Source organism: Empidonax traillii, unplaced genomic scaffold (genome assembly GCF_003031625.1).
Source record: "Empidonax traillii isolate 1590-97213 ecotype Southwest subspecies unplaced genomic scaffold, ASM303162v1 scaffold441:size580623, whole genome shotgun sequence".
Taxonomy (NCBI): domain Eukaryota; kingdom Metazoa; phylum Chordata; class Aves; order Passeriformes; family Tyrannidae; genus Empidonax; species Empidonax traillii.
Genome location: NW_020955634.1, coordinates 489,491 through 506,489, shown reverse-complemented (window position 1 = coordinate 506,489; position 16,999 = coordinate 489,491). Strand labels below are relative to the sequence as shown.

General features: G+C 37.1%; 1 protein-coding gene across 2 annotated transcripts in view; it reads right to left on the bottom strand.

Annotated features, from left to right (window-relative positions):
* The window catches only part of SLC13A1 (solute carrier family 13 member 1), a 26,019-nt gene extending 11,445 nt beyond the window's left edge, over positions 1–14,574 (bottom strand). The window contains exons 1-10 of one of the 2 annotated variants that reach the window (XM_027894739.1): positions 14,456–14,574; positions 12,508–12,636; positions 11,797–11,933; positions 8,879–9,066; positions 8,233–8,284; positions 8,079–8,145; positions 7,405–7,568; positions 4,791–4,910; positions 3,653–3,751; positions 3,463–3,564 (exon numbers count right to left, since the gene is read on the bottom strand). In XM_027894739.1, the coding sequence (XP_027750540.1) occupies positions 3,463–3,564; positions 3,653–3,751; positions 4,791–4,910; positions 7,405–7,568; positions 8,079–8,145; positions 8,233–8,284; positions 8,879–9,066; positions 11,797–11,933; positions 12,508–12,636; positions 14,456–14,554 (1,157 nt within the window). In that variant the 5' untranslated portion in view covers positions 14,555–14,574. The remainder of the gene's footprint in view (positions 1–3,462; positions 3,565–3,652; positions 3,752–4,790; positions 4,911–7,404; positions 7,569–8,078; positions 8,146–8,232; positions 8,285–8,878; positions 9,067–11,796; positions 11,934–12,507; positions 12,637–14,455) is intronic. The other variant, XM_027894740.1, reaches the window with a different exon arrangement.
* Positions 14,575–16,999: the final 2,425 nt, after the last annotated feature.

Below are 16,999 nucleotides of genomic sequence, written 5' to 3'. Positions count from 1 at the left end.
GATTAAAGGGTGGGCTCAGTTCCGCGCACACTGTGTCTCACCTAAAAAATCCAATGCGCAGGCTGGAAGGTGGAAAGACCTTCCCCGGTTCTTCGTTCGCGAAGAGACTGGCCATTATATTAATCTAAGGAAGAGGGAGGGAAGCCCACCTTGCAGAGATCAGCTGTAACCAGCTGCAGCCCAGTGTTGAGCTTGACTGTTTCTTAAAAGGTTCCTACAGACTTGGCCAAAGGCCACCCTGGAACTCATCTAATTGAAGCTAATACTCTACAGCCTGGAATCAGGCCAGGACATAGAAGGAAACTGCTATAGCAGAAATGATATGTGATCCTATGCTGTCAACAGATGGGGAGGAAACAGGCATTTTTAGCCTGTGCTGCTCTCTGTATTGTTATACAATATTTATTCAAACATCCTACTGTTTGCTCCCAGGGGAGGTAACAGGCACAGGGCAAGACAGCAAAGGAAGGATTAGTCTTTAATAGATTTACAAATTTTTCTGGTAAAGGTAATTTATTTTTGAAAGACATCTGATGAAGCTGCTAAAAATGAGCTCTACTCAGCACTGACACAGCACAAATGTGGATTAAAAATTGGCTGACATTACAAAAAGTAGCTTAAAAAGTGGGAAGGTATCATGATTAAATATGAGTATTCTGCCGGGATTTCAAAAATATCATTATTTGCATTAAAGGGATATTCAGTAACTTGTGAGGATGCACACGGGGCTGAGAACATGAACATGGGTGATCAGAATGATAGGAATTTCTTTTTTTGAAGCAAAACTTGGAGTATTTAATTTAATTTGTCAAACAAAGCTTATAAAGAGATATGATTACCTTATACATATATTTTTAAAACAGCAATCACAGAAAAGTTTTTAATCGAACAAGAACAGGTAGCTGGAAGTTATAGTCAGACAGAAAGCAGGTGTGAGTTTGTTTTTGTTTAGTTTGACTGTTTTGTTTAGATATGACTTAGCCACCAGGATAGACTATCAAGGAAAGGAGTAAATTCCAAAATCCAAGGAACATGGGCTTTGCCACTCTTACATCAAGACTGGTTTCTTTCTGGAAATTCATATTCTAGTAAAATAAATATCTACCGGGCTTAACACACAGAGCAATGTAGCTCTTCTGACCTTCAGCATATTAGAATAAAGGATCAGAGAAGCCTTTCTGGTATACTGGTGTAAGAGCTGGAGAGTGATATGATTCCCAGGTAATCACTCACTGGTGTGGGACAGTCTCATAGCTCTGATATTGTGACTTTTCATGAGGTCAAAGCTCTTTTCAGGTGACAGAACTCCCTGAGGCCTGCTTGAGACTGCAGGATATGATCCTATGGAAAGCAAGTACTATCAGATTTCTGTAAGGGTGGAGACAAGTTCTTTATACTTGTTTCCCACGCCATAAACTTAAGAAAATTGTGTGCATGCCTATCTGCGCCCCTAAATCCAGAACACTGAACAATTTTGTATGCACGGGCCTTCAGGAGCAAGTGTGCAAGAGATATGAGCTACAGTTCATTGCACTACTAGAAGCCCACAGATGTTGCATCACAGTGACAGAAACACAGTTCCCGGGATTTGATTTCTTCTTCCTGTTTCTTTATTGTGTTTCTTTGTTTTGGTTTTTTTTTGAAGAAGATGGCTTGCTCCCAGTCGCACCTGCCCTAGATCCTTACCCCACTCATGTATCTTAGCTGAGTTTCTGTTGCTCAGAAAGTATTAACCTAATTGCCTGGGTTTATGCCTCTTAATATAATGGATTAATAAAGGAAAGCTATCTAGAAATGCACAAGTTGTGAATAGTAAGAAATGCTTTCTTTCCTCTGAAAGGGTGTAACAGAAGCTTTGTTTCTCTTCAGACTACCTCACGCATGTTATAACGCAATTATATGATTCAGCCTAATGTGACATGACATGTGCTTGCATTCCCTTCCAAGGAAAACTTTAGAGGGCATCCATGAAGTAATGTCCCTGTGAAGAACCTGTAACCATGCTTATTTGGAGAATGTTCTGTATTTCCCTGCCAGTGAAAAAGGTCCTCAGACAATGGTAACTAGCTTCAAATATGAATATGTGGCTCTCTGGACTGAAAAGAATAATTGGAGGCATAAGTCCCATGTTTGGAAGGTTGTTTACAATGCCTGTTTTTCAGTATCAGATGTAGCTCTTTAAACAGTGCTCAATGAGCACTAAATGTTAATATGAAGCAGAAAGAGAAGCCAAGCCAGCCTGATTGCTTAGCTAGCTGATTGATTGCTTGATTAGGTCAACACTCCAAACCCCCTTCAAGAATACAGTGTTTCATATGAGACAGTGATCATCAGCTCTGCTGTTGTTATGGGGGAGAGGGTAAATGTTCTTTTGCAATTTTTTGATATTTAAAAGTAAATAATTTTAAAACAATCTTAGTTTTTAATATGATTTTTAATGACAATTTTTGCACAAAATAATTTTGCTTTACCCTTTATATCTTTGAAGTGCTACAATTATTCCTGGTAACATCCTCTCCCAGACTTTCTGGAAGAGCACTGGGGAAGGTGTTTAAGTGCATGAATGGTGGAAATATATTTAAAGAGAGAAAGCATGATGGATATGGGTTCACATTTCATTTATGACAAACACACAGGAAAACAAAATTGAAAATTACATCCTAGTCCAGCACTGGCCTTTGGGGCATCCCATAATAAATGTTAAGTCCATAAGGACCTAAACAGGTCTAAATCCTCCTTGTCCCAGTCCTGCAACTACTTCCCACCACTCCAGAGCAAAACTCAGACCTTTATCACAGAAAAAAAAGAATTGAAGTTACAGGAAGTATGCAAGAGAAAGGGAGATATCACAGTATTATAAATTCCCATAAGACTGACTGATTACTTAAGGAAAAAAATCCAGGTGATCCTGGGGAACTTGAAGCAGAAAGCAAAACAATGTAATAGTGCTTGGCTTTTTGGTGGTTAGTTGAACTGTGATGTTGTGGGAGTTATGTGTGAACAGAAAGTAATTTATAGCATTAATTTGAGCTGCTGCAGCAGGGGATGTTGGCCTGTATGCATACTAGTGGGGCTGTCACTAAGTGCAGGAGATCAAAAAATTCTAATCAAAGATTTATTATTGAAATTTCACATTTGATGAGGAAATGGGATACTGTAACATTAATCATTATGTGTTCTTCCTCACCAGATTAAGTCTAAAACCTAGTCATAATCCCTCTTAGGAAGCACTTGATTTTATCCTGAAATGGGTTTAATACATTTCAGCTACTGCACACATGCATATATGAAATCTCTAGAGTTTGTCTATACAGTATGCACTACAAAGATTTGCAACAACTTCACCCTGGAATATTTCTGAAATATTGAAAATATTTTAATTTGTGAAAATTGAAAAGAAAGGAAGGTATGTAGTTAATACACAGTACAGTTCTTGCTGCTGTATCAAAAGAGACCACTTACTTTGGGAAAAGTGAAGACCACCCTGGGATGAATCCAGGATCTCTGGTGAACCACAGAATGGTCATTATAATGAAGAGGACAAGTGTAACAATTTCTGGGTAGCTATAGCAGAAACAGAATGAGTTATAATTTTCCTAAATTCACAGTTGTATTTAGTAGCTCTTGTTTGCAGATTTATAGTTTGAGATACCTCATTGGTCCAAGTTTCTTATACTCCTCCTGAATCACCCGTGATGAGGCCTCTTCTCTCGCTGTTTTCTTCTTGTTGCACTTGAACATGTTTTTAAAACTGGAATGCAAAGCAGCAGTATTGGATGATGAACTAATAGTGTATACAGAAGAAAAACAAAAACTCTAACTTTTCTAATAGCAGTTACCAATAGCACTTTACAAAAGGAAAAATGTCACTTTGCAATGCAGTATCTCCCATTTAATTATCACACTCCAAATTGATCACATAAGAATTAAAAAAATCCAGTGGGAGGTTGACAGAGGCTGTAGCAAACTGTGTCCTGTTCTTGACTAGTTCATTTGCCCAGGAAGGATGAAACTTTTATCATGGAGACTAATTGAAATAATCAAATATATAACCTGGCTATTTAATGAAAGTCATGTATGACTCTGCTTTACTTTGGTTTAGAATGAAACAGTTTGTATCACATGAGTAGCCTGCAGAATATTTGCTGCAAGCTAGGTTTTCATTCCTGGCTTAGACTCTTTTTCAGTGATAAAAAGAACATTACAAAACAATCAAGAAAAATGACAATCAAGAAAAAGGAAAGAATATATGTTCTCATATGTTAGTGAACTTATGGAGAGCAAGGCTTTGAAGAATTAGTCCAAAAGAAGCGTGTCCTCTTCAAAACCATAAAAGCCCAAACTCTGTGGAAAAACAACAATCCTACATACCACCACACATAAACTTAGAAAAAGTAGGAGTTTTTTACTTCAGATTTACAAATATACTAATTCAGTTTATAACTCAGATATTGGTAAAGTATTCAAAACAATCCCTGACTCCACCAAAGGGGCGTATTCCTGACTGTGAATCTTCCAGTCAGACCAAAATGTGTTCATCTGTCTTGCAAACATGCACTATTTAATGATGACTCATTTTTGATACCGACTTTTTACACTGAGCTAAATAGTCAAGGATCTCTATTTCAGAAAATTCTTGTTCCACCCAGAGATTGTCATACAAATCAAGGACACGAAATCACTGTTGCTGCATTTTCTTCCTATTGAACCTGTTAAACCTAGATGCAGCATGTACTCCTGGTGCAAAATATCAGTTACCTTTAGTCTTATTGATTATACAATTTACTTACTCAAACCCAAGAAAAAGCCACTGGAGCCAGACCCAGGAGAGCAGCAAAATAATAACTGCGATGGGGAAGGACAGGATAAACCAGGATCCGAAATTGATGCACTGGCAACCTGGGTAACGTCTGGATGAAAGTAAAAAACCTACTCAGTTCAGCTTTGCAAAGGAATGAAGACTTGTGAGAAGTGCCAGAACGCACTGCTGCAAGACAGTGTTTCTGGCTGGCAGCATGAGGTGTCCTCTGGTATCCTCTTCCCTCGCCCTCCCAATCTTTTCCTTATCTTCGTGAACTACATGACTACAGGAACTAGGTGTGCCAGTTATTCGATCACTGGATCAGCAACAGATCTAGAGATCTGACTCAGACTGAGGTGTGTCTAACCTGAGTTCTGAAGGCAAGGGAGAGCCACTTGTCAATCAGCATTAAGGACCATTAGTACTACAAGGAAACAGAATCTGAAAGAAAACAGTTCTATGAGATGAGACTTTAGCACAAGAAAATATACTCAAATAACAAAGCTTCCAATGAACATAGAAGACAACAGTGGAGACTTGTATTTTTAAAACTTCTGTAAGCAATGCAAAACTGATTAAAATCAAAATTGTTATTACTAATTTCCAGGAATGTTCATCTGCTAGTTGGATTATCTCTCCAGTCACCTTGTCTCTTTGAGGCTGTCTCAACCTACTGTTCACAGATGTGGGCCATTCAACCAGAGCTCTCCCTGCCATGTGATTTTATAAAAAAAGGAGAAATGAGCTCTAGTTTTCTGAAAGAAATTATTTTACTCTTGAAGGTGAAAGATGCCAGAGAGTCAAATGCCTTTTTCACAATTTACTTTGTGAATAGAAATTACTCTTCCTTTGAGCTCCTCCAACTCTACTGAGTGAGCTCTTAATGCTAAAGTGAGAAAATTCTAGTATCCTTAAGCAGCCTTTCTCCTTGACGCAAAAAAATCAGATAGAATGGAAATAAAAATTTCCAGACAGTGTCTAATGATCATTTCTGATTATTAGCCAACCTTTTGTATTTCATGTCTTGCTAGAAGGAAAACAATTTTGATGGTTACATAGGTTTTTGAGCCTGTAAATGCTTATCATAAATGCTCTCTCAAGTACTGTGCACGTTTTAGGTCTGATCTATACTTACTATGATGCTTACACATATTGCAAATAGAGTACTAAGAGGGACAAAACCAAAAGTCCAATCCTCTTCTTGAGGTAACGCTTTAAATTGCAGCTGTACATAATGATGAAATAGTGAAAGTGGAACAATAAAATCATTGTGCAGTTACATTATTTATTAATTACAGGGCTATGTACCTTTTATTGCATGATTAGGCATATCAGTTTTCGAATTTAACAATTGCAAGATAGAAAAAAATCTTACATAAGCATAACAATTTAGCATTTCATAACTTGCTAAAGTGTTTATGATCCTTCCTGTAACATGTGCAATGATTTCTTATTAAGCAATAAAACAAGGTCTTAAAAACTTTATGCTAAAAATTCAAGTCCATTACAATATGTTAATTTATTGTGGTCAGGTTCCACAGTAATTTTGTACAGGGCTGAATATTTGTGTATTTCTGGCAATCTGAATATTGCAGTTGAGTATTCTTCATCTCCAGAGTAAATATTCCTCAGGTAAACAGAACAATCAGTTTAAATGATCTTTAAAAATTATCTATTATATAGTCCTGGTTGAATTACCTGCTGTTGGATTATCTGCTAAAGGTCTTGCCTGAGGCAAGGATGGACAGGACACACTGAACTGTTTATTTTCTAGACCTATTTTCTCTGGAAAATGAAAACACTACAAATGCAATCAATAACTGGTCTTTACCATTTTGCTATGTGCAATACAAAATAGCGGGGAGGAGGGTAACAAAAAGATAGTACTTTGTTATATTCTAGTTGAAAATTAGAGTATGAATACTTCTGGCAATAAATAGTTTGCAGGAAAAAAAAGGTTCAGCAAGAACCATTGGTTTTTCAAGAGCTTTGGAGTGAAATCTGCGATTTTCTTTTCAAAGCAATTTTACTAAAATATGAGAAGGAATATTAAAAAATGCTTTGGAAAACCTCAAAACAAGGTGTTCCATTGAATGCAAGTTTCAGATTGGCTTCAAATTATTTTCTTTTTCACTTATCAATGAACTTAAATTCCTCATTTCAACAATGCTTAGCCTTTTGTAAGTCTCCTGATGGTCTTTGCTAAGCAGACCCAAACTTAACCTCTGCTTCAAGTAGAAATGAATAACAGTTCTTTACAACCTAATAGTGCCTGTCCTATTCATGCCAAGCAGCACCCTCTTCCTCAGACAAGCCTATCTTTTTCCATGCAGCTACTCAAATTGTAAAGTACTACTTAACCAAAGAATGACTGTCTTCTTGCATGCATTGGCAGATCACTTATAACTTTTCTCTGTGTAAAGCAAATACAACCATGCAATTTCATTTTCCCTCTTTAACAAATAATTTTAAAAAGCAATAGGATCAAGTAATATCAAATCAAAGGGTAAAGTTTCTAATGTGTTTTAGGGGAACCATGTGAGAACTCAAGAATAATGTTAGAAGTCTGAATTAAAATGAATATAAATAAAATAGTCTCTTACGAGTTGAAGTGCTCACTAAAAATCAGATTAGTCGATGTTCCTGTGATGGTGGTCAGCCCTCCAATGGTAGCAGAATAAGCAATACATAAGCACATCACTTTGAGAATTCCATTGCTTTTGTTCTTTCTGCCTTTTCTCTCTGCTTCAGCAGGTGGTAGGTTCTGCTTAGAAAGTGTATACACCAATTAATATATATGAAGGGCTCATCATGAGGCACAAAAATAGGATTCAAGGATGCCATAGAAGAGCCAGACAATTTGCTGGCAATATAGCTGTAAGCAGTGCGACTTGGTTTGCTGTTATAGTGGTATTGCAATTATTCACACGAAGGAAAAGGTGGAAGAGTCAAATTTTGAAGTCCTTTTCCTGATCTGTCTCAGTCTCTGCTGAGACCAGAACTTCCCTTATATATACTGATATATATACACATCATATATATCAGCTTTGTACTCTGGTGAGGTTGGTTTAACTTGTGTACAGTACACTGGGAGCACAAAACCACTAATGACAAGATTATATAAGCAAACTATGCGTATATGTGTGACTACACATATATCTCTTATTCATATGAAACTAGATTCATTGCTACCTGTGCCATGTTAGGTGTAGCACAGAGAAGTGAGATTTAGGTTAAAACTAAATTACACTGTGTAACAAAAAGACACCTTAAATACCTGTTCCTTTCCTTTTTCATTTTCATTTTCAACTGTGCACACAGTACTAGCCACATTGTTGTTATATCTGGAAAAAAAAAGGCATGTATTGTAATAAACATATTCTATTTTGAAGAATTCTTAGAGTAGAATTTAGTAAACTAATAACAATTACCCATTAATTTGTTTTTCTTTCCACTCAGTGTTTTCACATTCTCCAATGTTTTCTGTAAGACAGTGATGCAAAGATAAATAAGCAATTCAAGGAGCAAAACTGGAAAGACTCCATCAGCATGTCCCATTCCATGCAATCACTTCACATTGTCCCATGAATACATTTGGAAGTACCAGTCCGAAAAAAAAGTTGAGTTGTGCCCTGTTCCTTCATGACTCCTATTGCCCAGAATCTGAATCTTTTAACGAGGAGAAATCTGTCTAACTTATAATCCAACTGTGTGGGAAAACAGTCTAGATTTGTTTGTTCTCCTAACGTTACCTTAAAAGAGGTCTTTTCTTGTGCTAACATTTAACCCTCAGTGTACCTATAGCTTGCAGTCATATTTCTTTTCAGACATTTTACTAGACTGAAAAGCCAGCCTTTCCCCTTCTCTCCTCCTCTCATGAAACTGCCATCTTCTGCACCTGGTCAGTTTTAATCAATCTTTGTGAACATGAGAGAGATCACACGTGGTATTCCAAGAGGAGCGTCACAATGAAGCATGCAATGATGACAGTACTTCTCCAGCCGTTTAATTGTATTTCATGTGTTGGTTACTGCTGAGTGAGGGCAGGCAAGGACCGGAGCTGCAATGCGTGCCTACCATCCAGCTCCAGTGCTGGGTTGATGGAGCCATTAGAGCAAGACATCTCCAATGCATCAGCTTCTGCTTCGGCTCTGATGATCTGCTGAGCTACAGCCTCTACAATTGGCATCACCATGGCAGCAGCAGAGGTGTTGCTGAGCCACATCGACAAGAAAGCACAGCTAACCATGAAACCCAGCATAAGCCTGGAATAAGAGAGAAGAGTCTGTGACTGCTACAGAGAAACCTCCTATCACCAGTCTATTTAATATAAATGGAAAACTTTTTCAACATGAAGCTTGAAACACTAAACATTTAAAGTTTGTAACTGATTTTTGATGAAGTTTACAAATTAAAATGATCTTGATCAAAGACACTGAAATTACCATATTTCAGTGTTAAAGGTTCAAATATCTTGTAAATTGAAGCAGAAGCAATAATGTTTATTTACAGATTATACTGTATTTGAATCATCTTTGAAGAAAGAGCACCATACATGTCATGAATTCAAATGAGAGGTAAAATTGCTATAGTGCTGATGCTATTAATCTTGTACTGTACAATCCAGGTCAAACCCCTGGAGCTATCTCTTAGGCTGTAAGTCCTCTAGATACAAATCCAGTTGTTGTGGGAAGAAATATTAACAATTCAGTAAGTGGTACTTAGTTCTTAATCAGAACACCAAGCCAGACACAGGGATTATTGACGCTTCAATAAACATTTTCTTTGATATTAAAAGAGAAAGGGAAGGTCATTAAAATGCCTTAGTCTGATCTTGGTGTAACTTTTTCTAAGTTTACTACAAGTAGGAATTGCATCTGTGCAGTGCAATTCCTGACTGCACTGATGCAATACACTGAATTGTATCAATGACTGAAAAATCAAACATTTCATGTCATATCTGGACTGTAAATTTAGAATACAGGCCGCAATGTCATTTTATTGCATTTCTTGGAGTTGTGAATGCGAATAGTCATTTTGACTTCCTGTTCCAAGGTGCAGTCATTACCATTAAACACCTGAGATTGACCCCCACCTGATTACAACCTTCTTTCAGGTACTCCAGCGCCCCAATGTCTGTCTTGCAGTGAGGGGCCCAAAACTGAACGCAGGATTTGAGGTTTGGCCTCACCAGTGCTGAGCACAGGAGGACTGGATCACTGCCGTGGTCCTGCTGGCCACTCTATTTCTGATATATATTTGCTTCTCCAGAAGAATGCATAATGCAAAATCCAGAAGTCTCCTGCTATTCTACTTTCACTGCTGCACCCCTATTATGACCTCTAATGCAGAAGTCTCCGCCAGTGGTATCTCTGCCTTGGGCAGGGTGAGTCTGCAATGTACACGGGCTGATCAGGGCCTGCTGTGAGCAGCGGAGGATGGCTGGTGCAGAGAAAAGCACCACCACTGCCATGGGTACCCCCAGGGAGCAGCAGATGCTGAAAGGTGGGTAGATTCTCTCCTCCAAAGATCATCTTATCATAATCTTGTTATCCCTTTGCCATGATCAGGAAATGTGATGAGCTAGTTATGAAGGATACTGCTTCCTCAGGGTTACGATGCTGTCTGTGGAGTTTCACAGCCTATTCTGAGTTGGAAGGGACCCGCAAGAATCATCAAGTCCAACTCAAGTGAATGGCCCATACAGGGATCAAACCCATGGCTGTGGCATTATTAGCACCCTGCTCTAACCAACTGAGCTAATCTCAGGAGTTACTCTAGGTCTCCTCTGTAGCTGGCTGCAGGTTAGATTGCCCACAGCAAGTTCCCCAGCAATGTTCAGTTTAGCATGGCACATCACCCACCTGTGTTCTCCCTTTCAAGATTTTGGCCAAAAGGTGAGAATTTAGGAGTGATTAACAAAATAGAAGTTAAAACAACTAAATCTACATAGCTCAAGAATACAACCAAAGATAATGGAGGGAAGCAGAACAGGATTGTAAGGAGCATTTTGTCAAAACAGGAAGCTACCAGCTATCAAAAGATGCAGCATCTAAACAAAATACATCTGATATTTAAAATTAGGTCAGACAAATCATTGAGGAAAAGAAATAATCCAGCATTTCCATGGGGTTTTATTAGTTAGACCACCTAAGAGGCATCTCATTTTTTAGACCTGGGGTTTCTGGTTTTCTGACGATTTGGTTCCTGTCATTTTCTGCGTCCTGGCAAGGAGTCACGAGCATTATGTATTCTGTAAAGTCAAATTTGCTCTACAGACTTTATCTGCAGCCTTACTGGTGTGCTGACAGGTGAATCTGTGGGCCTAAACCTTTTCTGCAAGTTTGTAAAGCAAGCAAAGAGTTTTCACTTCATAAGATATATGATGATAGTGGGTAAGCAGAGAGCGTGATTCCGTTTCCCTCATCACCTTATCCAGATGGGGAAGTTCTTCTCCTTTGACATTTTTTTTCATATATAGACAAAGGAAAAAAACATAAGTAAAAACATTGTGCTTAGTGTGTTTTTCCTTCCCCATCACATGTTTAGTTTTGTGATTTTTTTTTTCCTCACTGTGTATTTGAGCTCTTCTTGTATGAATGTCCAGAATTTTGAATAGGAACGTCCAGAATTTTGAAAACACTATTGAAATAAAAATTAATAATCAGCATAAACCAGTTTTCATGTTGAAGGTGTTGGATATGAATGTTCCAAACACCATCAAGAAAAAAGAACCCCTATATTATTCACAAATTAACCATTCTTTTTGTCCAGAAGGATCCTTATGAACTGAATCACTACAGGGAAACTTTCAATTAGGAGCTCAGCAAAATACTAAAGTGTCACCTGCAAATCAATCATATCAAGTCAAATATCTACTCTGAGTAGAAAAGAAAGTCTGAATTTCTTTTACTGAAAAAGCACTAGGCAACTATTTCTGGAATACATAGATTTCCACAAGGAGTATTGTCCTTAAGACATTGTTTAGCACATACCATGCAGGGTTGACACCCACCAGCATCACCATTCTTAAGGCCACTCTTTTGTGCAAATTCCATTTTTCTGTTGATGTTGCCAAACAAATTACTCCAATCAGCAGCAGATGAAAGTCTTTAAAATAAGCAGATGCCACCTGAAATAAAAAAACAACAAAAAAACAAACAAGACCCAAAAAATCCAACCAACCATAAAAAAACAAATGAAAAAACAACCTTTTTTTTTAACTAAATGCTGAATTTCTGTTAGTACTTGGTATTATCAATTTAATGGACTAAATAACCAATGAAATGTTGCTTTTATTGCTTTTGTCATCTATTCAACAAATACAATAACAACTTTAAAAGTAGAGTATGAGTATCTGTGATGTCATCACTTTGACATGATGTATTTTGCACATGGGGTTGCACTCAGCATTTTGCGTGGGGTCATTAGTGTGACATCTCACCTTTGTAACCTTAAGATATTTTATATCTAACTAGCATTTTCCTGTTGACTGGCATCTTAGCACTGAAACGTAATATAGAAAAAAGTGTTAGAGAAATATGAACAAGTCCTGAGGACAAAGCATGTAAGCAAGTCTTGAGGCAGAACTACTGTGATTGGCACTCCATGGATTAGCCTGACAGGTTTCAACATTATGCATTTCCTTCTTTGAAGTTTTGATCCTTGATATCCACAATATAAATGAGAGAAAAAAAAAGATTTACCTGCTTGGATCCCATTATACCAAAAAATGGGAACATAATGGCAGGGAGCAAAGCTGAAACAGCCAGTGGCAAAGCTTCTGTTAGCCAAAAGATGGCAACTACAAACAATGTGTATGCACATTCTGCTTCCTAGAATACAAAAGGTACCAACAAAAATATGAGTTGATCATCCAGGGGAAAAAATCACAGCTATGTCAATAGAGAGATTCCCCCCACCCAGAAAAAGTAGGAGTCAAGGGACCTGAATTTAGGGTACTTATTGTGTGACATTGACAATCCTGGTAAGATATAAAACATAGGCTATACAGCAGTTCCCAATTTTATTTTTTTTTCCTAAGAGATAGTGAAATTATTTCAATTCTACCACTTAGGAAAGGTAGGAAAAAAGTCAGCTGCCTAATCCTTCAAGGACAATTAATCATATAGGTTATTCTGAAGCATTCTCAGGCCATGGAGTACCATAAATCACAAACACAGTCTCTATGCCAGCAAGCCTTTAAGCCTCTAGAATAACTCACAGTCAAATTTTGTCTCTCCTGTAATCAATGAAGTTTTGTCATCAGTATTATTAAGGTAAAGATATAATCTAATAAAAGAGCTTTGTGCAAGACTGACAAGAAACACAGCTGTTGTTTTTAACACTTGTAATTTTAATGACTTTTATTTAAACTCCTGAAAAACAAGAGTTTTTTCTTTTTCTTTTTTTTTTTTGCCCAGGAGAATCTTTTTCAATTCTGCCTGTAAAATGCAGCCACAGCCCAATGTAATGAGGTGAAGTAAGTCTAGTTTTTTCTATAATCCTAGAAGCTTCTTTTGTGTGTTTTTGATTTATATTTATGCTTTTAAGGAAAATGGCTTGGAGCTTTTTGTGACACTAGTTAGGGTGTGAAACTACCCAACAACAGCACAGGTGATTTGTTCTAGGAAAGGGGAAAGCTTAATGATGTGGCTCTTGGAACCTTTGACTGGTAAAACAATGTTAAATCAAAGCCAATCAGCTATAGCTATCATTTATTTTTTGAAAGAAGTTTTTTTTATGTATTAAACAATTTGAAAATGTCAACAGTCACCTAGCAAATGTTCATCTCACTTAAGTCCTACCACACTAAGAATTTCCTGTGAGTTTCCTCTTGAAGAGGAAACTGAAATTATGAAACTGTGATGTGAGTGTGAAGCACGTTGCTCTGTAACCATTATCTGTGATGCAAGGACTTCTGAAACTAACTTTTATGTATTGTCATACGTGATATGTATAATACACGTGATAATGCATCACAGGAGAATTCTACTGACATCAGAGCTATAACAAATTGAACCATAAACAACATCTTTGGATAACTATTTCATCAGCTTGGAGTTGTCACAAGAATTAGTGAATGCCAGAAGAATTTCTTTCAAATTGTAGTGGTTTTGCCCACAGCCAGCCCCTGGGGCTGAGAAAAAAAACTAAAATGTCCTGCCATAGACTTTTCTCTGTTTAGGAACCAGAGGAAATTTATCAGATCGTTGACTTCAATCATTTCCTATCAGCCAACACAATATGTGATGAACTTAAAATCCTTCATGAAACAAAAAAGTAAATGCAGCTCCCTTCCTGACAGTTCATTGTCAATTATACAGAGATGTTTAAAAGTGTCCAAAAGGTAATAGCAAAGACAGGATTTTCAATGTAATCTAGATGATGGTAAATCGGAAAAACATTTCTGAACAAGAAAACAAATATCTGACTCAGAGCTTATGCACCCAGTACAGAATTTTACATTGAACCTGTCTTCTCTACAATTCTGTGCCAATACCCTTTGACCAAAAAAAGAAGTTAAACCCAAAATGGAAACAAAATAAATTTATTCAAGGTCCCTTCCAACAGACACTATCTCTGAAAAGATCTGGGAATCTCAGTCTCTACATATAGGTGCAAAATAATTACCTCCCAAAGCAGGTTACTCACTTTGGTTTTGATGATAAGTGGAAGTGGAAGTAAAAGTAGTGGGGTGAGGACAATGAGCAGGAGCCTTCGGTAAACCAGGAGGTGCCTAAGAATCTTCATGGTTGATGGCTGGTAGATGAACTTTCCTGCAGGAACTGCCAAAAAACTGGTCTGACTTTAAATAGCTGACTCTGATTAATATTTTTCTAAGCTATCACCTTTAGCCATTGCTAAAGCAGGCCAGTAAAGCAAGTTAAAATTAAATCTTGATCTTTATTGTTTTAGTGAGTTTATTAACAGTAGGTTGATAAGATAGGTGTTCATCATAAACCAAGGCTAGATGTCAGCCCTGTCAGGACTTTCTCTCCCTGCCCTACCTCATAACAAGTTTATATAATTAGAGTTTTAGACAGGTTTTAGACAGCTAGAAAACTAAAAACTTCAGATGCTCTCCCAGTCACTGTCAACTTCAGTAGGAAGACAAAACATATTACATACATAAAATATATATTCAAAAACAATTGTGGCATTATGTCAAATCATATACAAGATAACTATATTAAAAAGAATTAAAAAGTCTTCATTGTCATCTCCATCTGTGTTGATATTCAAAACTTGATAGGACAAGATCCTGAGCAATGTGACCTGAACTTTGCGCTGCTTTGAGCAAAAGGTTGGACTAGATGACTTGCAGAAGGCCCTTTTATCTTCAGTTTCTCTGTTGTTTCTGTCTGTCTAGAATTTAAACTATATGGAAAAAAAATGAGGGAGAAGAGGGGGTTTCTGTCTTGCCAGGCAGGGAGTGTATGATAGCTCATTTTCTCTTCTCTTGCAGAAAGGGGATAAGGTTTTTTATGTACATCATATAAAGCTTTGAGGAAGGCTATGAGTAGAAGAGTTTTTGAAGCAAAAGTAAAAAGTAAGTAAACCCTTTTGCTTGAATTTTCCTGTTTTACAACAAAAGAAAACTTGATACAGTCTTTGTAATACAACAAAATAGCATCAAATAAAGAACAGGAAAAGAGAGGAAAGAGGCTTGTACACTATCTGTGGGTGAAGATCAAAAGGGGAAAGAACACACTGTTTTGTGCTCAGGATCTTACGTGAAGCAGAAAATCGGAAGAGGAGACAGATAAAGAATTCTTTGAGCTATCATCAGGACCATCCAAAGGCCAGGTAATAAACGTGGATTTTTACTATCCATATAACGTTTTGATTATAAGAATCCATGTGTCAGGGTACAGACAGACCAAGTGATCAGATTGTCAGTCTTGAGTACAAACTTCTGGTTTCAGGAAGGTAGGACTTTGGTTATGGGAAAGCAGTATTTCATAATCAAGTGTCAGGAAGGAACTGACCGAAAAACCAAAGGTGGGAAATAAATTGGGGATGAAAGTTATAATGAAATAGCAGCCTTTGCTATTGGGTAATTGGGAAAACAACTTTGGCACAACCTAGGGAGCTGAGACTGAGACCTTCTGAGAACATAATGCGAGGAATTAAAGATGTTACCTGAACCGGAAACTTTTGAAACAAACTGTTCTAAATATATAATGACAAAACTTGTTTAAAGAGTTAAGGAGCAGAGAGCAGAGAGGGACATTATGTGCCTGTATCAGGAAATCTCCAAATATCCAAAAATAAAAAAGGAATTGTATGATATCTGGAAAAATTTGCATGTGTTTGAGGACTGGTACAAAGGGATAACAAAAATTTAGACTAATAAATTCAGAAGGATTTTGATGTGAAATGTATTTCAGTTGGAGATGTCAAAGAAAAGTTCTGTTAAAATGTCAGAACTAAGAAGAAAACAGAGGAGAGTAAAGGGATTTAGTAAGCAAAAGGGAAGACAAGCTGCAGACAGTGCTAGAATATTCAACACTTTGCTTGAGTCCTCACAAAGGTAAATGGCAGTCAATTAAATTAATTTTAGCATGAAAAAGGGAATGCACTGTGGACACAGTGATAGTGGGAGTAGTGAATAATTAGATTCAATATATGTATTCAAGAGTTCCAGATGAAATTCACCCATAATTCATGGGTGATAATTCATGCAGTAATCTGAGAAATATTTTAGAATATATTTGAATACATTTTGTTATGCCATATATTTGGAAAGCTGTGTAGTACTACAAGTTCCTAGAAAACTGATCACATAAATGGAAATGAAATAGGGCTGTCACATGAACTCAATCTAGTTTTCTCTTTTTATGGGACAACTAACTTAGTGACCAAAGATGTAAATTGCATGCATTTTATTTTACTTTAATAAACTTTTTAGGTGAACTAAGGGCAATTCATAAGGATAGAAGTAATGCTCCAGGGGAAATTGTGTCTGTGTGCACAAACGATTTTAAACAAGTTGTTCTTGAAGAGCATTTGCAAATGTTTTACGTTCATACTTAGAAGACGTTTTGAATGTGGTCCTTAAGGGGTCTATTCGGCTTGATTGTCTAGCCCATATTTTTATTAGTGGTTTGAATCATAAACTAACAATCAGCAGGACAAAGATTAAAAGAATACTTTCTAGCCAATATTAGATAAAAGCTGCTTTTTCAACATTCT